The 25077-nt window shown below is 49.0% G+C and overlaps 2 protein-coding genes across 2 annotated transcripts in view; one reads left to right on the top strand and one right to left on the bottom strand.

Annotated features, from left to right (window-relative positions):
• PDHA1 (pyruvate dehydrogenase E1 subunit alpha 1) overlaps positions 1-25077 on the top strand; it is a 143834-nt gene that overhangs the window by 45493 nt on the left and 73264 nt on the right. The gene's annotated exons all lie outside the window — the stretch shown is intronic.
• SMS (spermine synthase) overlaps positions 1-25077 on the bottom strand; it is a 114408-nt gene that overhangs the window by 56430 nt on the left and 32901 nt on the right. Inside the window, exon 4 of the mRNA XM_078772328.1 lies at positions 9774-9838. Coding sequence (XP_078628454.1) covers positions 9774-9838 — 65 coding nt within the window. The remainder of the gene's footprint in view (positions 1-9773; positions 9839-25077) is intronic.

Raw genomic sequence — 25077 nt, 5'->3', positions numbered from 1 at the left:
GAAACTCACTAGATTGATATACTGAGTTAAGAAAGTAAACCCGTCAATAAAAAAAAAATATTCCATATTAAATGCCAAGTCTGTATATATAGTCGTGTGGATGGCTCTATTAAGACAGAGCACCCACGGATGGCTAATCGAGCTTACTTTGAGGCGTTATCCAATTGATGGCGAATGGTACGCGAGACGGAATGAAGAATACCGACTCACCTGGACGGCCGCCGCACACAGGCGTCTTCACCCTGCCAATTAATAAACCACACGAAACGGAATTTATGTACAAAAATAATACGGCTTTATTGCCGGACCCCTTTATTGCCGGTCTGGCCACTGTGCCATAAGCCCAGATCGGTGGAGTGTTGCAGTGATGGTTGTCCTTCTGGACGTTTCTCCCATCTCCACACAGGATCTCGGGAGCTCAGCCAAAGTGACCATCGGGTTCTTGGTCACCTATCTTACCAAAGCCCTTCTCCCCCGATTGCTCAGTTTGGCCGGGCGGCCAGCTCGAGGAAGAGTCCTGGTTGTTCCAAACTCCTTCCATTTAAGAATTATGGAGGCCACTGTGCTCTTGGGAACCTTCAATGCAGCAGAGATTTTTCTTGTAGGCTTCCCCAGATCTGTGCCTCGACACAATCCTGTCTCTGAGCTCTGCAGGCAGTTCCTTCGACCTCATGACTTGGTTTTTGCTCTGATATGTATCGTCAGCTGTGAGACCTTATATAGACAGGTGTGTGCCTTTCCAAATCATGTCCAATCAATTGAATTTACCACAGGTGGACTCCATTCAAGGTGTAGAAACATCTCAAAGATGATCAAGAGAAATTGGAGGCACCTGAGCTAAATTTCAAGTGTCATAGCAAAGGGTCTGAATACTTATGTCAATTTGATATTTCAGTTTTTTCTTTTTAATAAACTTGCAAAACTTTCTAAAATCCTGTATTCTCTTTGTCATTGTGTGGTATTGAGTGAAGATTGATGAGGGAAAAAATGAATTTAAACGATTTCAGCATAAGGCTACAACATAACAAAATGTGAAAAAAGTGAAGGGGTCTGAATACTTTCTGTATGTATATATGTATATATGTATATATGTATATATGTATGTGTGTGTGTGTATGTGTATATATGTATGTGTGTATGTATGTATGTTTGTATGTATGTATATATGTATATATATGTGTATATATATATATATATATATATATATATATATATATATATATATATATATATATATATATATATTGTTGCGGAGATGAGGACTGTATTTTTTTGATTGTGTGCTGTATTATTATTATTATTGTTATTCTGCGCCCCCCTACCTCCGGAGCTGTGTAAAGGTGAAAGGGCATCCCATAATTAGTCCACAAGCATACACGTCAGCCAAATAATAGAATACCCCTGTTTGATAGTTATCTCTTATTCTGTGTTTTAGGGTAAGGCTGTGTCTCCCATTAATTGAAGTACTCCATTGCACCAGTGAAAGAGAATAGATCCCCTTTCATTCCCATCCCCAAAATCTACATCCCCTTTCGTCATTGCCAAGCCTCGATTATCAATTACCTCCCCTCCAAAACCGCCATTGAACATGTGCTCGAGTCGGGGAAGAAAGGCGTGCCCGCCCGTCGTCATCAAGGGCGGAGCCAGAGGGTCGCGCGACCAACCAGGGCCGAGGTGAGCACCCCGATGGGCGTGTCCAAAAGGCCGGCGGCTTAATCGCCGGAGGCGTTATAAAAGGCGCGCACGCAAGAAGCAAGGGAGTGAGTCGTGAGTTGGTCGTGAGTGGAGGGTCAGTCAGTGGTTGCGTTGGTTGCGTTGAGTTGTCGGTGGTGAGGAGACACCAGGGCCAAGAGAGAGAAGGTTCAAGGGCAATTACCAGCAGTTGCGCCAGAGACGGCAGACACGCCCTGAGCTGAGCCAGAGAAGCAGCTTTGGCTCCACAAGCAGCGTTGACTCCACCAGGCAGCTTCAACCCGTTACCCCGCGGGGACCAGATAGCGGTGGCATCGGTGGCCGTCGAGGTCCAGCCGACGCCCCGTGCGGGATCAAGCCCGAACCATCTGCCCCAGCTGAACCTTCCCATTCCTCCTTCCAACATTCATTCCATTCCATCCTTCTTGTGTACGTGAGTTTGTTCTGTTTGTTCTGTCCTGGGTTAATTAAGCTTGTATAAGTTAATAATTGCACTGTGTCTCTGATTCTTCTGTATATTATTTTATTATCTTTCCTTCTCCTTGGTTACTTTGAGCATGTAAATAGTAGGAATAAATTTAGTAGTATTTCCAACCTTTTTGTCTTCTTCTTCTTCTTCTTCACATCCGTGTCGCCTTTGTCTTTTCCCTATTGAATAGCTGCGGTGCGATCTGGTCAACGTCGGGTGGAATCGGGCCAATTGGGGATCCTGTAACGGTCGCGGTTGGACCATCCGCTCGGCCCATCATAACACCTAAACCGCGATCAGTAACAATATATATATATATATATATATATATATATATATATATATATATATATATATATATATATATATATATATATATATATATATATATATATTTATAGCTGCGGTTTTGAGATTGGCACATTGAAGGCATTAAAGGTTAAAGGTTTGCCTCCCATAGTTAGTCACACAAGCAACATAAAGGCCCATTTGTAGTATAGTTATGTCTTAGTATGTGTAAGAATAGGCCATTTCCCCTCTTAGTGCCTGCGTTGTGTAAAGACATGAGAATAGGTCCTCCGTTCATTTTGCGTCCCACCTCCAATTCTACCTCTATGGGCGTAATTGATCCCGCGCCCCATTTGGCTGACCACTAGTCGAGTAACACGAGAAGGAGGAGCGCGGGGTCGGGGTGAGCGGCGTTGAGATCGGGAACGGCGGAGGCGATGACGGTAAGAGCCACCAGCCAATCAGAGCTCTAGCGGCATGGCACGTCTGGCGAGTTTGAGAAGGTTCGCGGGGCGTGCCTATATAAGTCGCTGCGCAAAGCCCTTAAAAGGACGCGCACGCCATGACTCGCAGAGGAGAGAGAGAGATAAAAGGACTCGCACGCCAGGACTCGCAGAGGAGAGAGAGAGATAAAAGAACTTACAGCGTGATAAGAGGCTTACCAGCAGGACGAGGACTTGGACGGTGGTGGCGAAAGGATTCGGACTCGCAAGATAAGCGCGTTGTTTAAGGACTTGCGCAGAGAGAGAGAAGAAGAGGCGTTGAACTGTGCCAAGTACGTGGGCGCAGCCAGACGCGCCGGTAACGCATATTGCGCTTTTTACCCACGTGAGTAAGCGCGGCCATAGCCGCAAGTGGATAACCGCCAGCCACATCAAAGTCCTCTCCCTACCAATTCACCCCGTGATAACTCGCTCCGTTTAGACGACACGTGGAGAGCTCCTGCCTTCACCTACTCCAGAGGACGTGCCGGGGACCGGAGAGAACTGCACAAGAGCCATCCCTGGGCGAGCTGGTGAACATCGTCCTGCCATCTGCAATCCCTGTGTGAGTGTGTGTGTGAGAAGGGCCCGTGCCCTTGGGTATTAAGTAAGACTGTTTTTAAGGATTTGCTCTGTGTCTCTGCTCTTGAATCATTGTGTATAGTGCAAATAAATTCTGTTCTTCCTTCCAATTCGATCGTCCTTTGTGATTTCGCCATTGACTAAGCGTGGTACGAATAAGAACCGCTTGAATCGGGGTCTAGTAAGTGATAACAGCGCGGATCGCGTTTGCGCAACCGCTCGGCGTATGAACACACGTGGTTCATGCGGGGCTTATCTCCTCGCTTCAGGACAGCGCGAGTATTTAGGTAATAGCGAATTTAGTCCTGATACCCTATTTCGCGCTGTCCGGAAGGGACGTCATAGGTCCCGGGTCACGCCAGGTCAGTCAAAGACAAGGGGACTAAACCCCCCTTGGTAAGGGGAGAAGGCCGGCGGCGAATCCGCAACAATTGGAGTCAGGAGTGGGGATTTGGAACCTGGGCCGAAATTTTTAGACCAAATTTTGGACACCAATTGTACATATTGGCCGCAACAATTGGTGTCGGGGAGTGGGATTTGGAACCCAACCAAATTTTTTTGGACAGATTTGGCCAAAATTACGAGCGACCGAAATTTAGTTTTCAAGATCCAAATTTAATTAGTGCCATGGCTAGCCAAGACGGTCGAATGCCGGTGGGGGTAAATGATGAGGTACAGGAGATAGAATTAATAACCCAGGACCCACAGGAAGAATTGGGAGAAGAAGAGGCAATTGATGAGGGGCCGGCAGTAGGGGAAGAAAATGGCGGCGCCTCGCACATGGCGACGAGGGCCGCGGCCGCTGCGCAAGTGGGGGTTATGGACATGCAGGCCTTCATGGCGTAATTCATGGCAGAAATAAAAAAAATGAGTGACAAATCCACCAAAGAAATGAGGGAAATAAAAAACGAAACCCGGGAAACGAAAAATGATGGGCGCCCAACAGAATGAAATAAATAAAATAAATGGTAAGATGGACGCCCAAAGTGACAAATCCACCCAGGAGAGGAAAGAAATGGGGGGCCAATTGAAGGAAATGGGTGGCCAAATGAAAGAAATGGGGGACAAATCCACCCGGGACATAAAACAGATGGGTGATCAATTGGAAGAGGTGAAAAACGGGCTGGAAAGCAAAATGGACACCCGAAAGAACGAATTGGAAAAAATGAGGGTGGTGTCGAAAAAGGAAACGAAAGAGGCAGGGAAGGACATCAGACGCAAGTTGAGCGAAGAGGTCGCAAAGGGACGCGACGAGGTAACGCGGTGCGACGAACGCGTGGAAAGCGAGCTTGGGCAGAGCGCGGCTGGGTTGACCGAGGGTGTAGAAATCGTGACTCGGGGTGTGGAAAAGCCGACGGCCGCCGAATTAGAAGAGAAAATTTTAAGCGCGCCGGCGGTCGTCGAGCTAGATAAAGAAAATGAGATGTGTATAGTTGAAATTGGGGACGAAAAGACGGCAGAATCAGAAATTAAATCGGAGATTGAGATGGAATGCACTCAAAGTTTGGATTTGCATCGTGATGTCATGCTGCCTAACCCCAATGAGAGTTTGCAGGTGTTGGCGGGAAAGCCGGAAAAGGAGGTCCTTAAGGTGAGTAGGAGCGTGTATGGCGCGAAAATGTTTGGCGCGAAAAGATTTTTGGCACGCTTGGGATCGCGACGTAACCCGGGCGCTCGTGGAAGGTCCGTGGTGCGATGTGTGAAAGCGAATGGCGCGTGTGAGGAAAAAGTGTGCGCCGGAGCGCGAGTGTGTAATGGGAGAGAGTGTTACAGAGAGTGAGAGCGAGTGTGAAACTGAGTGTGAAACAGAGTGTGCGATGGCCGAAGAGTGTGCTGGTGAACATCATCCTGCCATCTGCAATCCCCGTGTGAGTGTGTGTGAGAGACGGGCCCGTGTCCTTGGGTATTCAGCAAGACTGTTTTTAAGGATTTGCTCTGTGTCTCTGCTCTTGAATCATTGTGTATAGTGTAAAAAAATTCTGTTCTTCCTTCCAATTCGATCGTCCTTTGTGATTTCGCCATTGACTAAGCGTGGTACGAATAAGAACCGCTTGAATCGGGGTCTAGTAAGCGATAACGGCGCGGATCGATTGTACGTAACCGCTCGGCGTATCAACACAAGTGGTTCGTGCGGGGCTTATCTCCTCGCTCCAGGGCAGCACGAGTATTTAGGTAAGAGCGAATTTAATAATAATAATAATAATAATAATAATAATAATACATTTATTTTATATTGCGCTTTTCAAAAAGCCCAAAGACGCTTTGACAGAGTACAAAAAAAAAATGCAAAAAGACAAAAATCAACAGGTAAATAATCAAAGCAAAAGGAAGGACAAGGAGAAGAGATAGTCAGGGGTTAAATGCTGTGGGTTAAATGCAGTGTTGAACAGGTGGGTCTTGAGTGATGTTTTGAATGTGGTGAGTGAGGAGGAGTCTCTGAAGGTGTGAGGTAGTGAGTTCCAGAGGGTGGGAGCAGCGATGGAGAAGGCCCTGTCCCCCCAGGATCTGAATTTGGTCCGCATGGGGGGGGGGGGGGGTCAGGAGGTTGGTACTAGCAAAGCGGAGGTTGCGGGTGGGAGTGTGTCTGGAGAGGAGGTCAGCCAGGTAGGATGGGACCAGGTTATGGAGGGCTTTGTAGGTCAAGAGGAGGATTTTGTACTGGATTCTTTGGGGGATGGGGAGCCAGTGAAGCTTGTAAAGGACGGGGGTGATGTGGTCACGGGTCCGGGAATGGGTGAGTAGACGGGCAGCGGAGTTCTGAATGTATTGGAGTTTATTGATGATTTATTGAGGGTGAACCAAAGAGGAGGCTGTTGCAGTAGTCCAGACGGGAGGTGATGAAGGCGTGGATGAGGGTTCTGCAGCCGTGGAGGAGAGGGTTGGACGGAGACGGGCGATCTTCAGGTGAAAGAAGGCTGTCTTTGTGATCTGTTTAGTGTATTTGTCGAAGGAGAGGGTTTGGTCAAAGATGATGCCAAGATTCCGGATGTGAGGGGAGGTGGATACTGGGAAACCATCGATGTTGAGGGCAAAGTTATGGGTGGATTTGGTGAGCGTTTTTGGGTCAATGATGATTATTTCAGATTTATCATAGTTAAGTTTGAGGAAGTTGATTTGAAGCCAGGATTTTATTTCAATGATGCAGTTTGTCAGAATAGAGTGGGTGGCGGTGGAGATGGACTTGGTGGAGATGAAAAGCTGGATGTCATCGGCGAAGCAGTGGAATTGGAGACCATGACGGCGGATTAAGTGACCAAGGGGGGACAGGTACAGGATGAAGAGGAGGGGGCCAAGAACTGAACCTTGGGGGACACCTTGGGGGAGGGGAGCAGTGAGGGATTTGCAGTTATTGATGGAGATGAACTGGCGTCTGTCGGAGAGGTATGATTTGATCCAAGAGAGGGCAGTGCCGGTAATGTTAAAGGTGGTTTCACGTCGGGTGAGGAGGATGGTGTGATTGATGGTGTCAAAGGCGGTGCTGAGGTCGAGGAGGATGAGAATGTTGAGGTTGCCAGCATCAGAGGAGAGGAGAAGGTCGTTGGTGATTTTGAGGAGAGCAGTTTCAGTACTGTGGTTGGAGCGGAATCCGGATTGGAATGTTTCATACAGGTTATTGGCAGAGAGGTGATGTTTAAGTTCAGTAGCTACAGCGCGTTCCAAAACTTTTGACAGAAAGGGTAGGTTGGAGATGGGTCTGAAGTTGTTTAGGGTGTCAGGGTTGAGTCCAGGTTTTTTCAGAATGGGGGTAACAGCAGCAATTTTGAGGGATGGTGGGACGATGCCTGTAGACAGGGAGGAGTTTATTGTTGCAGTGATAAGTGGAGAGAGCGCAGGAAGGGAGGCCTTGACAAAGCTGGAGGGGATGGGGTCAAGAGTGCAGGTGGCAGTTTTCATTCCTATGAGGAGTTCAGAGAGGTCAGTAGGGGAGACTGGGGAGAACTGAGACAGGGGTTGGCAGGATAAGGGGGGGCAGGTGGTTTGAGGGGGAGCAGGTGCGGTGGTGGTTAAGCTGCTGTAGATGTTGTCAATTTTGCTTTGGAAAAATGTTGTGGGTGTTGGGTGAAGCGCTGCTTTTCCGGAAAGCGCTGAATAGGGCGGTAGGCCAATTGCTCCTATTACCTAATTACCAGCGCCTTCCGGTAAGCGAGGAAATGAGCCCCGCCCGAGCCGCGGCTGTAATGGACACGCCGAGCAAAGCGAGCCACGACTCAGGCCATTAACAAAGACTAGACCTGATTATAGCGGTTCCTAATCGTGCCACAGGTATTCAATCAGGGAAAAGACTAAAGCGACCGGATGAGAGGAAAACCCAAAGAACAAGAAGGAACAGGTGTAATTTATTAATTATATACAAAACCAAAACCAAAGAAGTAACGAAAGGGAATGTACAGTGAAGAAGAAGAAGCAGATACACATGGGCAAACCTTATACAGTCTTATATTATCACACGCCCAGGACAGTACAAACGGACTTACACGTATGGGGAATAGCAGGCAGGAAGGTCCAGCCGATCAGCGTGGGCACCGGTCCAGTTCCCGTCCACGTCTTTGGTCCGCGTTCATTCCGGCTCACGTCTGTGGTGCCGCGGCGAAACTCCGGCAGGCAGCGCGGTTGGTCGTTCTTGAACGCCAGCGGACCGTGTCTCTCCAGCTCTGCCAAGCAGTCCCTCTCACCAGCTCTGATACGTCGCGCCAACCCTCTCTCCTCTCGGCTGCCACGAACCACCACGCTCTGCGCTCTGCCTGAAGCCACGAAGCACTAACTCATTTCTCTCTCTGCGACCCTGCCACTCTGCCACCCTGCCGCTCTGCTCTGGAGCAGTCCCATGCGAGCGCTTATGTAGCGCGCTCGCGTATTAAGCCGCGGTTCATCTGGATACGCCCACCGAGGCACTGGCCTCGGCCCTGGTTGGGTGATGAGGGCTCCTTGGCTCCACCCTTAACAGGGATCCGCCTCGCTCGATAGCTCCTCCCCCCTTCTTCTCCGGACTTGACCGCGTGCTTAATGGCGTCTTGTGCAGCAAAACGCGGCCAACAAAAGGCAGGGGAGGGCAGGAAAATGAGCAACCCCAACTGTAGGTGTTAATTGATGGCTGGAGAGAGAGAGATTGGGAATAATTGAAGGGGCCTATCTTATTTGTTTAATGCAAACGCAGAGTCAAACTATTGGGAACAGATCCTTAACTAGAACACATACTAATGAGATATCTAAAGAGGTTTCTATTTGTCCTACGTGTTGCAATATGGACTAGCTTGGGTGCGACCTTTGACCTTTACACAAAAATGGGAATATTTACAGGGGATTATTTACAAGGATTATTATTTACAAAGTGAGGGTTCTAAAAACCGCAACAATATATATATGCAGTATATTGTACATCAGGACTGGTCTCCAAAATCCACCACCACTGACATCAATTCAAGTTGAATTCTTCTCCTGGAAGGCAAATCCAACTGAAGACAACCTCAGATCATTCCACAAACCTCGTAACAAGTACGTCAACTCTCTGGAGAGTCAGAAAACAACATCCATACAATCTCAAGAATGAGCTTTCAAACCCCACCATGTATTCCCCACCACTCCCCCAAAATATCATTTTTTGCCCCATGAATCGAGGTGAAGCATCACTTAAAAAATTTTTTTAAATTCCCTGATGAAGTTCCGGACCTTCACCAAAATCAAATCATTTTGTCCTCGTCACATACCCAACCTCTCCACCAAATTACGTCCAAATCCGTCCACACCTTTTTAGGAAATCCTGTTCAGAGACAGACAGACAAATACACAGGGGTGAAAACAACCTCCATCCACCTTTGGTGGTGAAAAAAAAAAAAAAAAAAAAACCTTTAGAGGCCATTTTTCCCCGCAAGCGGGGGTTGGCCTTTTTCAGGGACCGTGGTTGTTGTCGTTTTTTTTGGGGTCCCCTTTTTGAAGCAATGTTTTACGGCCGGATGCCCTTCCTGCCGCCAACCCTTTTTGTCGCCTTTTTACGACAAACAGGGAATTACCAGTGAACTGGTACTCAATTTGCCGACCTCGGAAGGATGACAGGCTGAGTCAACCCCCCTGGCGTTAATTCAGCGATCGACCGGGATTCGAACCCAGGATCCTAAGATCCTAAGCTGGCACCCTAGCCGCTAGCCCAACACCAGGCTTTCTTGTTACTTCCAACACCAGGTGGTGGAAGTAACAAGAAAATTATTCTTTCCAATGTAGATATCAACCAAGGGCAAAAATAATTTTAAATGAAAACATGTTACCTTCGCAGACGTTTAATCCTGTCTCCCAAATGCTTTTGCAAAATTTTCTCCAAACTGCCCAGAAGCTAGGGAGAAAAAAAAACAACCGAAAAGTGGGAATAATGAATGAATAAACAAATAAATAAATGAATGAATAAATAAATGAATAAATAAATAAATAAATACAAAATAAACAAAGCATGAAGAACTAATAGAAAAAACATGTCGTGCATAGCACGATACTTGCGAACTCCCTAAAGTTGGACCTTTGGCCTATGTTGACCTTTTGGTCTCGGTTAATCTCAAAAATAATTGGTGGTTGAATCCAGTGACCTGACATGCAAATCCCCTTCAAATTTCAAGTCAATTGGATTAGAATTGACAATTTAAGAAATTTTGCCGATATCGACCTTAAAATCTCAAAAATTGAGGTTGAATTGAGTGACCTCAGATGCAAATCCGTTCAAATTTCAAGTCAATCAGATGAAAATTGAGGATTTTAGAAATTTCCCCCAAGTTGTTGACCTTTTGGCCTATGTTGACCTCACAAAGAATTGGTAGTTTTATTCAATGACCAAATATGCAAACGCTCTTCAAATTTCAAGTCAATTGGATGAAAATTAACAATTTTAGATATTTGACAAAGTTGTTGACCTTTTGACCTCAAAATCAATATGCTTCTTCCTCATGACGAACTCTACGATTTGGTGAAGTTTAATAAAGATCAGTTTAAAATTGTGACCTGTAGGCGATTGACATACAGACAAACAGACAAACACATGCGTCATGCGACCAACCAATATACTTGAAAAATCTTCGGTTTTTGCAAGTAACCAACAAGAAAGACGTTGTGCACAGCACGATACTTCCAAAATCAAAATAAACTAGAACAGCTCTCGGTAGAGCGCATACCTTCACAAGGCTGAACAGTTCACATTTTGTATCCCACCGATAGGCTGGATCCTGATCGTCCTCAAAATCGAATCAATTGGTCCTCGACACATGCCCAATCTGCCCACCAAGTTTCATCGGAATTCTCCATTAACTTTTTGAAATATCATGCTGCATATCGTTTTTGGCCCTGTCATTCAATGGTGAAGCATCACTTGAAAAATCAAAATAAATTCTCGTATCTGGATCCAGATCTTCAAATAAATCAAATCGATTTGTCTTTGACACACACCCAACCTCTCCACCAAGTTTCGTCCAAGTCTATCATAACTTTTTGAGATCTGCTCACAGCCAAACAAAAACAGACAGACAGACAGACAGGGGTGAAAACACAACCTCCTTCCACCTCGTGTCAGAGGTAAAAAATAGTTTTCATGGAAACGGCAATTTGGCACTTATTACATGACTGAATGTAATAAGTACATAACAAATTTGGCTGGAGAATTTCTAAAGGTGGCCAAAAAGTTGTTCTACACTTTTCTGATGGCCTTGTCCCTTGCCTAATTTTTGTCACATATACTGCACACGTGTACAAATAAGCTGTGCAAGTTTCAATTTGACATCTTGGAAAAATTCGAGGTATGACAATAATAAAATCACAAAAAAGTCCCATTTGATTAAAATCGAGTGCAGTGATGGAAACTGGTGACATGTCAAAATGGCTAAATCTATTTGATTTTTGGTGAACCAATTCAGTGACCCAATATGCAAACCCTGTTCAAATTTAAGTCGATAAATCTTAATTTGACGAATTTGTGACATTCACCTTTTTTTTTGCTTTTTTTAAAATCATCAAATCCTCCCCGTCTGTTGTATGGAAGTTCCACAGACTTAACTAGTTATAATTGATAACTATTCTTTGACTGTTCATGATACATTCAGTACTTATAAAGAACCACATTATTACTGTAAAAAGTTAGAGATGTATGGCATGCTGAAGTACAGACAGTAAAAAACATCAATTATATGGTTTCCAATTGGCGGTCCGCGGTCATTTATCGCAACCTTTGCCTGTTTTTCTCTGTGATGACAAAAAGGTTAAGAACCACTGCTTTAGGACATACTGTACTTAAAAACAGTACGTTTCCTGTTTGAAATTATTTTCAATTTTGTCCGATTGCCAAGCAGGCAGACAGTGCAAAACAATTATCTCACTCCTCTCTACACATGTTGATTTATGGGAGCGAGACATGGGTAATGAACGTAGAGCAGCAACGAAGGCTGGAAAGGGTGGAAATGCGAATGGTTCGGTGGATGTGCGGAGTATCGTTGAGAGAGAGGAAGACAAATGATGAATTGCGAAAGATGATGGGAATAGAGCCTGTGATGGATGCTGTGAAAAGAAACAGTTTGAAATGGTTTGGTCATGTGTTGAGGAAGGATGAAAGTGACTGGTTGAGAAGAGTGAGGGAAATGAATGTGGATGGAAGTAGAGGATGGGGAAGACCGAGAAAGACTTGGCTAAAGATGGTCGAAGAAGAAATGCGGGCCAGGGGGTTAACAAGTGGAGATGCAGAAAATAGGGCAAAATGGAGAAGATTGTCATGGGGACCGCAAGGCTAACCCCCACTCTTGCAGGGAAAATGGCCTTTTAAAATGCCTGTTGTTGTTGTTGTCTCTACACATGTGCTATCGGGACAAATTCAGAGAAAACGTACTGTTTAAACCAAAGACTGGTCTTCCTATTCATGGTCCGATTGTCTTCAAAATGTGTTCAAAATACAACATTCACCTTAAATAAGCTGTTCCTCGATCATAAACCGATAAGACAGACGGATAGACGGGTTTGAATCAATTGCTTAACCCCGCATTTCGCTGCGCGTGTGCAGGGTAATGAAGTGGACATACATTTGAGCGATATTCAATTTATTTCAGCAGTCTGACTATGCCATGGAGTGCATTACAACACTGTTGGGAAAATATCGATTCAAACATAATCCATAAACAAATTAAATCAATCCTAATTGGAGTTGACAGTTCTCAAGGAAAAAGAGGGGTGGGGGGTGGGGGTGGGAGGGGAGGTCACACTGATTATTGATCATACTGTTACGGGTCGCGGACAAGATGTTACTTTGGGCCGAGCGGATGGTCAACCGCGACCGTTACAGGATCCCCGATTAGCCCGAATCCCCCAACGTTGACCAATCGCGCCACAGGTATTCAATCGGGAAACCTCTAAAGCGACCGAATGTAAAGAGGAAGAGAGAAGAAGACAGAGTACGGAGGAATAACAGGATTTATTATACACACAAGCAAAAAGAAGGAGCGATCAAAGTTATTTACAAGCAATGGATGGAAGAAGCAGTCACACAGTGAATCGTTAGCTTATACTATTCAATTTACTTAAAAACCCCAGGACAACATTCAAGACAGACGACGTTCACACTTACACGGGGGATATTGCAGGCAGGTATGGATGGCTTGAGGATGGATGGTTGTTTTGGGAGGCAATGGAGGGTCCAGCGTGGATTGCTGCCTGGCGCGTCCTTTTCGTGGCCTGCGGCCCCTTAGCTGCCCCCTTAGCTGCAGCGCAGCTGGTCGCACGATGGCTCGCACACACCTGCTCGTTCAGGCGTCTTCCTTCTCCCCAGCAACAACGAGCGACAGCAAGCAAGAGGACGGGGTCAGAGCAAGAGGGTGGAGTGCGTCCCGCGGCGGCTTATATTGGTTTCTCACCGAACCTTCGCGCACTTTCTCGGGGGTTCCCGCTCCGCCCTCTCTTAGCCAAACCCCTTGTTCTGGGTTGGATGAGCGGGGACGACTTACTCCTCCCCCCTATGACGAGGGGGGCGACCCGTCTTCTCTAGCCACTCCCCTTGCTCGTAATGGCCGCAAATGGCGAAAACCGGTCAGCAGCTGCAGGTAAGGCGCCGTCACGTTGCACAGCAGTTCAGTACTGCAATAAACGGTTGCTGTCAAAGCTCAAGTGGGGGAATCCCTGGCACTTGAGCTGCTATGGATCATCGGAGGGGCCTACGCTTTATTTCGTTTGATGCAATGCAGAGTCAATCAGGGAAACACATATTTAGCCTACATAGAATAAGGAAATAAACTATATAAAAAGATATATCGTGGCCTGTGTGTAAGTTTCATGGAATTAACTAGGAGGACGGCTGCGACCATTATTTACATTACGAGGGTGTTACACACAACAAAACCATACTTTTCACATTCGTTACACTTTTTCAAAATTGTTACACTTCTCAAAACCGTTACACTTCTCAAATTTGTTACACTGCACCCTCCTTTCTTCAGGCCCGTCCTCGGGCCTACAAAACTTTAACTTAGTGCGACACGTAGGTGTAATTCCCTCTACAATTAACCTGACCCTGAGTGTGACGATTTTAAAATACAAATAAGTATGTCCCCCTATTGCATTGCACCCTGTCTAACAGACTCAAGCCCACAGCTAACCGAATTACGGAATTGTTCTCAAACTATACATTTACGGTGGGGAGCATTATTTACAGTAACGTTATTTCTTATTTACAACGCAACCCAGGACCTGTGTTTTTTTTTCTTTTTAGGGAACAAGAAAAAGAAATTCCTGTTGGGAGGGAGGAGACAACACGCATTGCATCGATGCACCAGTACCAATACCACCAAAGCACCCAAAAGCACCACCAAGCACCACAAAAGCACCAAAAGCACCACTCGATGCACAGTCACCACTGTTCATAATAAACACAACAAAACAACTGGTGGTGGTCTTCTCTTTCTCTGCTGGGCCGATGTTCTTCCCGACGTCTTCTGGCTTCATGCGGCCTACTTGGAAATAATAAAAAGCACAACTTGTGTTCATTTTTATTTAGGGCCTCAGGGGCCAACTAAGGGTGGTCCACCTGTTTGGCATAGGTGCCACCTTACCGAGGTCCGCAAGCAAGATTCCCTGGCCACCATGGCCGGTCTCCAACAGAGGTGCCCTGCCCCAGAACCTGGGGTCCATCAAGTGGTACTTGGCCGCAGAACAGCGGTCCATAAAGTGGTACATCAACGCAATGCATGCTGGTTCTGAGAACCTCGTGCGCACAATGGCCATCTCACGCACGCTCCCCTCGGCGCCCAATGGCGCACAGGTCCTCAAGTGGGAGACAAAAGGGGGGAAGACAAATGAGCGAGGGGTAAGGTCACAAGGGTACACGTCAATAAAGGCAATGCAGGGTGAAGTGCGTACGGAGAGCGAAGTGAGAAAAACTCGTCCCTACCGTACGTCACCCCCCGTCACCTACACTACCCTTGCTCTTACCCCATATTTACAACAATTTACACCTTTACAAATCCGTCGCTACTGTCACGTCTTCCCCTTATTTCCCATACCAAATTTGTCTCCACAATCCCACTATCCAAAATTTGCCATCATCAATTCATCATCAATCCTCATAAGGAGGAAGAGATGGAACATCAAGCACAATGTCACACCCACGTCATGATGCGTCTCACAATTCAAAACATTTGCACATAAAAATAATTAAACATGGCATGGTGTGGAGGTACGTCATCTTTACTTCAGGTGAGTGCATGTAGATGGTGCGAGGAGACTTCAATCCTAACTATCCTCTAAATGTCTAACACCCTTTACACTACCCGGGGTCTTTCCCTGCCAATCCATTGGCCAACTTACACTATGGGTTCTAAAAGCCAATTCCCATTGCCCAAACTGTGGTGCTTCTCAATTTGGGGTCTCACTCCCCCGATTCATCTCCCGGTGCCCTTGCACAATTTCTGGGCTGTGACGTGTAGCTCTCCCAGCAGGTCTACCCACCTGCACACCTCCACCACTGTAGTTGACACCCGAGCTTACCTGCTCCTCACCCTAACCTATCTAGCTGGGGAAGGCCCCTCCTGGCTCTGTCACCCCACTCGGTGCCCTCTGGCACTGGGCGACCCGGGTCCGTCCTCCGGATCCTTGGGCCCCATCCACAACAACTCTACCGGCTCCCAGAGCCCACCTGCGGCCTCACCTGGCCGACATCCTCACAGTGGTGGAGTGCCCAAACCAACTACACACACTAACAGGCTACACGCCCAGCCATTTCCACCACACTAATGCACCCATCCAAACATCATTCTTCCAACCGCACCACAGATGCCAATATCCAACCACAATTTACCTGTACCCTCTACCTAACACTTACACTACCCGCCCCGGGTATTCGTGATGGGGGTCCATCCTTCCCCCATTTACACCTTCGCACCATCCACTCCACTCCATAGTTTCCACCATACTCACTCCACGACCATCCATCCCAATACGCCATATATCCCATACCATTTATTCCACACAACCATTCTCCATACCTGTTGTTGCACACCTGTGCACTCACACCTGGTGCCACCTGCACCCTCCTTTCTTCCTGGACCATTTGGTCAACACAACACGCAATCACCACTACTCCCTCATACACTGCTCCATACACCTGTTCAGTTGCACACCTGTTCAATCACACCTGTTCAATCACACCTGTTCAATCCTCAAACACACGGCATCATCTCATCTAACTACTCCCCTCTGAAACTTGCGCTTCCCAGTCACCCCTTTAAACTATTGCGCTCCCACGTCATTATCATCCACACTAAACTACCTGCGTCCCCACTACAGGTATCCTTGTCACTAACTAATCTTATCGTTACCTAATGTCATCTTCTAGGGCCCTACACACAATATCCTAACCCACCCGGGCTAGTTTTCACTGCCATACACCCCATAATCTATAGCGCATTTGCCCCCCCCCGTGAGGGATGGCAGAGTTGCTATCCCATCACGTGGGGCATCCCTTACTACTATCCCCCCAGTCCTCTGACGCTACGAGCCCCCGTCGCAAGAGGTACCGGGTCCTGCCTCGGCCTCTTGAGCCGAGGCGATCCATGAGGGCGCCTGCTCGCCGGCATAAGGTCTTATCCGGTCGGCATGGACGATCCGAGGGAGGGCCCGTGGCCCCATTTTGATCTTAATGACCACGTCACAGATTTGCGACAGGATGACTCCCGGGCCTTGCCAGGGGGGAGGTGTGTTTTGGGCACCTGCCCTTCCGTCTCCGGGGATTAAAGAACCAAATCTTCATCCCCGGAGCGTATTGACTCCCCTGGCTCCGGTCGTCGTACCTGCGCTTCATCTTGGCCCCCGCCAGATGGAGTGGCGGCGGGCGAAGGCATGGACCCTCTCCATGCCTTCCTCCAGGTGACGTGCGTAACCCTCCCTCGGCGGTGTATCCGTGGTATCTGGCACGGGACCGCATAGCAAGTCGGCGGGAGCCCGTAACTCCCACCCATACATAAGCAACGCTGGACTGCATGCGGTGGCCCCGTGCTGGCTAGTTCGGTAGGCCATCAACAAGTACGGGAGATGTTCGTCCCAGTCATCCTGACGGGTGGTGGTGAACAATGCTAGTTGTTGTATCAATGTTCTGTTGAACCGTTCCACCATCCCGTCAGATTGTGGCCGCAAGGGCGTGGTTCTTGTTTTCCGAATTGACAGGAGTCTGCACACATCTTTTAGTAATTGGCTCTCAAAATTTCGTCCCTGATCGGTGTGCAGCTCCTGTGGAATCCCGTGCCGACATACAAATCCTTCCACGAAGGCCTGTGCTACCACCCCTGCTTCTTGGTTGGGGAGGGCATAGGCCTCCGGCCACTTGGTGAAATAGTCCATCACAACGAGGATATACTTATTACCTTGGCGGGTGCGGGGCAGCGGTCCTAGAATATCCATAGCCACCCGCTCAAGGGGGGCCGCCACCTGATGTAATTGAAGGGGGGCCCTCATCCTCCGTGCTGGTCCCTTTTTGGCAGAACAGGCGTCGCATCTCCGACACCAGTCCTGTATGTCGCGCCCCATATTCACCCAATAGAACCTCCGGCGGACCCGAGATATTGTCTTTGTCCTGCCCAAATGGCCGACGGAGCGGGTACCATGCACCTGTTGCAATATGACGTTCTTAAATTTGTCAGGGACTATCACCAGCCAGGAAGTTCTATCAGAGGGAACCTCCACCCACTTGCGATACAAGATGTTGCCTTTCAATTCCAGGGTCTGCCACTGAGCCCAATACGCCTTTGTTTGCGCCCTGAGGGGGGGTGACCTCTTCCCCCTTTGGTCTTTGCCCCAATTTGACCCATTGGAACACCAGCCCCAGAACAGGATCCTCCTGCTGGGCCGTGCTCCAAGCCAACTCTCCAAATTCCTCGTCCGCGGTTAGTGGCAAAATTGGCCCTCTCACCCGGGTTGCCCGGACGACGAGAATCGGGGCAGAATCGCCCAATTGCTCCCTCTCCTCGTGTCTCGCACAAAATTTACAGTTTTCCCCCAGACAAGGACGCCGAGAGAGTGCGTCTGCATTACCATGGGCCTTCCCGGCCCGATGGGTCACATCAAAATCGTACTGCTGCAACTTTTCCAACCACCTTGCAATTTGGCCCTCCGGTTCCTTGAACCGAAGGAGCCATTGCAAGGAGGAATGGTCAGTTCGAACCGAAAATTTCCGCCCGTACAGGTACGGGTGGAAATGGTTCATGGCAGCCAGCATAGCCAATAACTCTTTGCGAGTGACACAATAATTTCGCTCGGGCCTACTTAAGGCCCGACTATAATAACCAATCACTCTCTCCACGCCCTCCTGTGTCTGGGACAAAACTGCGCCCAATCCCTCCTGGCTCGCATCCGTGTCCAGGGTAAATGTCCCGTCGCTAGTGGGGTAAGCTAGAAGGGGTGCGGATGTTAAACACCCCTTCAATTTTTTGAAGGCCTCGTGGCATTCCCGTGTCCAATTAAATCGCGTCCCCTTCTCCGTAAGCCGGTGGAGGGGACGGGCCAACTTCGCAAATTTCGCCACAAAGCGCCGGTAGTAGGAGCAGAGTCCCAAAACTCCCCGCACCTCCTTGATGGTACGTGGTGCGGGCCACTCCTCTACCGCTTTAATTTTGTCTGGGTCCGTTTTTACCCCCTCGCGGCCGATCACGTGACCTAGATAGGCCACCTCTCTTGCAAACAAAGTGCACTTACTCGGGTTCAGCTTCAACCCTGCCTGTCTGAGGCACCCGAACACCTGGTCCAAATTAGCTACCGCCTGGGGGAAGGTCTTGGCATGTACTAGGACGTCATCCAGGTATACCAGGCATGATTGCCATGGCATGCCGCCTAGTACATGTTCCATTAATCGCTCAAAGGTGGCGGGGGCGTTACACAAACCAAACGGCATCACAGTGAACTGATACAGCCCCTTACCTGTGGAAAATGCCGTTTTCTCCTTCCCTGTCCGATCCATCTCCACCTGCCAATACCCACTCTTGAGGTCCAAAGTTGTGAACCAATTTGAGCCCGCAACGGCATCGAGGGTGTCATCAATCCTTGGCAGGGGATATGAGTCCTTGAGTGTCACGTTGTTTAGCTGGCGATAGTCCACGCAGAACCGCGTGGTCCCATCCTTCTTTTTAACCAGCACAACAGGTGACATCCAAGGACTTCCCGAGGGCTCGATCACGCCCGCGTCGAGCATTTTTTCAACCTGCTCGTCAGCTTCCGCCCTCTTGCTCCAAGGGAGCCGTCGGGCGGCCTGACGAATAGGCCGGGCCTCACCGGTGTGGATCTGATGTTTCACCAGGCCCGTACGTCCAATATCCTCGGTGGACAAGGAGAAGAGGTCCAAATGGGACCCAACCAGTTTGTGTAAGGCCTCCCTCTGGGTACCTCCCAACTCTACACTACTACGATTTACCATCTCGCAAATGGGATCGGGCCAATTCCTAGAACTTATTGAAGGCTCCCCCTGGGGCCGGCTCGGCTGGACGTTCTCGCCCCTCACTGACGCGACTTATCTAACTGGGGTGCAGCCAGCTACCTTCGTGCCCCTCACTATAGTGCGTGGTTCTGTGCTAATATTAATTACTCGGACGGCCACCACCGGCCCGTCCGTTTTTACAAGGGTACGGCCCACGATTAAACCAGGTATGGATAGCGCTGCCACCGGTTCGACCAGGCCGCAGGATTCCTGCCATGTCGGGCGAGCTGACCATCGGGCCGGCACTATGGCCTCGGCCCCCGGAGGGATGGTCACGGCCTCAGGAGCCTCCAGCTCCCGCCTCTCAGTCGTGCTCACCCCCTCCAATGGTAGCTCTTCCTCTCCCCATCGCAGGATCCCCCGACTCAAGTCGATTTTACAACCGCTGGCAGTCAACAAATCCAACCCTATTAAGCACGGGTCGCACACCTCCGCCACCCAAACCTCTATCTCCTGCTTTACCGATCCCAACTTGAGGGTCACAAAACCACGCCCTATGATCGGAGCCGTTGCCCCGGTAGCCAACTGCAAACTACGATTTTCCAGACGCTGGATTTTACCCCAGCCGTCTGCACTCGAATTAAGGACCACGGGGCTGATGATCGTGGCGCTGGCTCCCGTGTCCACCACGGCGTCGACCCCCACGCCGGCAATTTTGCACCGAATTGTCAAACTACCCGTCCCAATTTGGCCACAATGAATGACCTGTCGCGTCAACGAGGGCTTCTCTCCATCCCCTACTGCCGAACACCGCCCTGCATGCCCGGCACGTTCTAGTTTCCCGGGCCCTGGCGGGGGGGTGTCTGAGGTCGGCTAGGCCGATCTATACAGGGCGGAGTTGAGGGCATCGGTTGACGGGAGACGTCCCGGCGCGGAGCTCGACACTCCCATGCACGGTGACCCATCCGAGCACAATTATAGCACCTCACCTGGTAAGGTGCTTGCCTCCGGTATTCCAAATTCCCCCCCCTGTATGTCCGAATTGGGGTACTCTGTCGGGGACTACCGGGTGCCACCGCTGGGGCCGCCTGCCATGGTCCAGGTCCCGCCAGGCGCCGATCCACTAACCTCCGGACCATGCTCTCCAGGTCAGGGCCCCCCATCACGGGCCCCATCTGACGCACCGCCACTGCGTGGCGCTCGCCTCCCCGGGCCAGGGGCCTCGCTGCTTCCCAACGGGCTGCAGCGTCGGCCGCCTGACTCATGGTTTGCGGGTGCCACATGGCGAGCTGTTGCCGGAGCTCCAGTTCCGGAAGGGCCTGAATAAAGTGATCCAGCGCCAGGCTTTCCTGGGAACTCGCTGCCATGTCCGCGTGTGCAATCCCGACCGCGCGGCGAATATCGTGAGCAAGTTCCCCGATGGTCTCCTGGGGCTTGCGTTTTCGCTGCGCAAGTTGAGCTTTAACAAGCTCGCTTTGCTGTTCAATGCCGAAACGATTAATTAATGCCGCACGGAGGGCTGACAGGGTGAGAGCACCCGGTGGTAAAGCCGTCAGCACCTCCGCCGCCGCACCGCGCAGTGCCCCCACCAGGTGTACTCCACCTTCGTCCGGATTCCAACCGTTGCCTTTACACACGTACTCAAACTGCGCCAGGTACGCCCTCAAATCACTCTTGCCGTCATACGGCGCGAGTGGGACCTTGTGGGCGCCCGAAGGTCGGACCGCGCGCGTCACTCCTTGCGGGATCAACGCGGGACCAAACCGTTCGGGCTCCCACAGTACGCTATTCCCGGGGGGCTCCCGCGCGTCCCCCATCCCTCCAAACACTACCCCTCCTGGTGTCGATGCCTGGGTCGCCCCTCCGCAACCCGCTACCCACGCCATACCCCCACATCCTTGCTCACCAGCACCCCCCTCACTCCCCATAGCCAAACCTCCTTGCACACCTCCTCTGTCCATACACTCCGGACCAGTCATACATCTTACCATTGGTCCCTCACGAACACCCGGGTCTACACCACCCCCCAAGGCGACTGAATCTCCCCTCACATCATATACATTGCCACTCACCTCTGTACCTCGTCGTCGCACCTCCTCTGCCACCTGCAAACTTTTTATTTGGTTAGTGAGCACCTCATCATGATTTGAACACAGACCTTGTACATATTCCATGACTTCCTCCTTTATCTCCCTCTTAGTTTCCCTCCGTCTCTTCTTAATTTCACTCACCCCCTCTTCCACCTCCTCTAATTTTTCCTTTACCTCCTTCAGCTCCCGGTGCGCCCCCTCTATTTCTTCCTCCATCGCTACTTTAACCGTTTCTATGTGCGTCCTTACCTCCCGGTCCTTCGTTTCCATTACTTCTGTCACCTCTTCCAACCTCTTCGTCAATCCCTCATGTACCATTTGACATTCCTTCTGTGTCGCTATTAATTCATTTTTAATGTCCTTTTGTATCGCTTTTAAACCCCCGATGATTGCAGTGTTCTTTTCCACTTGGTCCGCTAGTTCCCTTTGTCCTACTGTCAGCTGCTCTACTCCCTTTGTCAGACCCTCTATGCCCCCCTGTAACCTAGCCGTATTATTCCTCACCTCTTTCTCCATACGCTTCTCACCTCGCTTTACCTCCTCGCGTAGCCCCGAAACCTCCTCACTTACACCTCGTCGTATCCCCTCTTTCATCTCCTCCATCTCTTTTGTAGATGCCACCCTCATCTGTCCCAATTCATCCCTCTGAGCATCCAGTTTACTTTCTAACCCGATTTGCACCTCCTCTATCTGGTTCCCCATTCGTTTGATTTCCCGGGCAGATTGTTCCCCTATTTCCCGCAATTTGTCTTCCATCCTATTTTCTAACCCCATTAACCCATTTTTCACCTCTTTTATCCCATTGTCTAACCCCTCAAATTTTTTTTTTAATCCCTCTATTCTACTCCCCAACCCTCCGATCTGGGCCTCCATGTCCTCCCTCAATTTCTCGCTATTGGACCCCATCCTTTGTTCTAACCGTTGGCTATTGGCCCCCATGTCCTCCCTCAATTTCTCGCTATTGGCCCCCATGTCCTCCCTCAATTTCTCGCTATTCTGGGCCATAAGGGCCTTCATTTGTATAAAAAAAAGGTTCAAATCCACCAGCGGCGCTGCTACGGTTGCGGGCGCCGTGGCCATGTGCGAGGCGCCATTTTGCGCGCCCGTAACCTCGTGCGCGAGGCCGCCATTTTATGTGCCTGATACTCCCTCAACCACATTGCCATTGCTCTCCTCCTCCCTTTCCTCCACATACATTTCCCCGAGGTCCTGGGTTACCCCTAACCCGTCTATCTCCCCCACCGACATCCGCTCGCCTTGATTGTCCATGGCGCGATCTCAAAATTCGGGTTTTATAAAACAACGCAATTTCGGCAGCTCGTAATTTTGACCAAATTTTTTTTTTTTTTTCCTACACGTTTTAAAAATTTGGTTCGGGCCTCGTATCCCACTCCTGACACCAATTGTTACGGGTCGCGGACAAGATGTTACTTTGGGCCGAGCGGATGGTCAACCGCGACCGTTACAGGATCCCCGATTAGCCCGACTCCCCCAACGTTGACCAATCGCGCCACAGGTATTCAATCGGGAAACCTCTAAAGCGACCGAATGTAAAGAGGAAGAGAGAAGAAGACAGAGTACGGAGGAATAACAGGATTTATTATACACACAAGCAAAAAGAAGGAGCGATCAAAGTTATTTACAAGCAATGGATGGAAGAAGCAGTCACACAGTGAATCGTTAGCTTATCTATCTATAATTCCAGTAATCTCTGTGTGTTTGTTTGTTTGTACGTTTGTTTGTTTGTACGTTTGTTTGTCTGTGACCGCTGTTTCTCGACAACCACGGGTCCGATATACTTTAAACTTGCCAGGTATATTGCTGGGGACCCGAGGATGTGCCTTTTCAAGGTTTCATATTAATCGGACAATTACTTACCGAGCTATGTCCAAAAAACGATTCAACCAATCAGAGAGCAGCGAGCTATCGCGTGTGCCGAACGTGGCGAACACACTCTGCCTCGGATGGCACATTTGAGAGCGTATTCATTTATTTCCCGTCGGCAAACTATGTTGGCGCTATGTTGGCGTTAAACGATGTTTTAAAACTAATTAAAACCCCGGGGGGATTGTCACTGTACTCGCAAGCCGTTCGCCGTTCGCTTTGGCGTTGCGAATGGACCAAAACATTTCATGAACCAAACCATTTCATGTAAAGCGTTCACCGTTCGCTTTGGCGTTGCGAATGAACCAAAACATTTCATGGACCAAACCATTTCATGTAAATAGAGGGGGGGATATAATTTTAGATATAGATATAGTACGGGCATGCCCTAGTACTATTCAATTTACTTAAAAACCCCAGGACAACATTCAAGACAGACGACGTTCACACTTACACGGGGGATATTGCAGGCAGGTATGGCTTGAGGATGGATGGTTGTTTTGGGAGGCAATGGAGAGTCCAGCGTGGATTGCTGCCTGGCGCGTCCTTTTCGTGGCCTGCGGCCCCTTAGCTGCCCCCTTAGCTGCAGCGCAGCTGGTCGCACGATGGCTCGCACACACCTGCTCGTTCAGGCGTCTTCCTTCTCCCCAGCAACAACGAGCGACAGCAAGCAAGAGGACGGGGTCAGAGCAAGAGGACGGGGTCAGAGCAAGAGGGTGGAGTGCGTCCCGCGGCGGCTTATATTGGTTTCTCACCGAACCTTCGCGCACTTTCTCGGAGGTTCCCGCTCCGCCCTCTCTTAGCCAAACCCCTTGTTCTGGGTTGGATGAGCAGGGCCGACTTACTCCTCCCCCCTATGACGAGGGGGGCGACCCGTCTTCTCTAGCCACTCCCCTTGTTCGTAATGGCCGCAAATGGCGAAAACTGGTCAGCAGCTGCAGGTAAGGCGCCGTCACGTTGCACAGCAGTTCAGTACTGCAATAAACGGTTGCTGTCAAAGCTCAAGTGGGGGAATCCCTGGCACTTGAGCTGCCATGGATCATCGGAGGGGCCTACGCTTTATTTCGTTTGATGCAATGCAGAGTCAATCTAGTGGGAAACACATATTTAGCCTACATAGAATAAGGAAATAAACTATTTAAAAAGATATATCGTGGCCTGTGTGTAAGTTTCATGGAATTAACTAGGAGGACGGCTGCGACCATTATTTACATTACGAGGGTGTTACACACAACAAAACCATACTTTTCACATTCGTTACACTTTCTCAAAATTGTTACACTTCTCAAAACCGTTACACTTCTCAAATTCGTTACAATACGTAAAGACAGATTTGCTTTTTCCTTTTATAATAAGTGTTGTTATATCCTAAAGAGTTCATGGAAATACCTTGAAAGTGCTTTTGGTTTCATATTACAATTATATATTTTGTCATCACCTCTCAATTAACAAATTTCCTGCTGGACTCGTACTTTTGCACTCCACTGCATACTGTATAGATGTCAAGTCAATCGATGAAAATTGTCGATGTTATGTGAACTTGACCTTTGCCATTTTGACCTATTGACTTCCAAAACAATAGGCTTCTGGCTTTGAACTAGCTTCACAAGTTAGTTAAATTTTGTAAAGTTCAGTCTAGCATTGCAATCTGTAAACAGACAGACAGACAGACAGACACAGACAAAC

Source organism: Myxine glutinosa, chromosome 2, assembly GCF_964187855.1.
Source record: "Myxine glutinosa chromosome 2, kmMyxGlut1.1, whole genome shotgun sequence".
Lineage (NCBI taxonomy): Eukaryota > Metazoa > Chordata > Myxini > Myxiniformes > Myxinidae > Myxine > Myxine glutinosa.
This window is presented reverse-complemented; position numbering and strand designations above follow the sequence as displayed.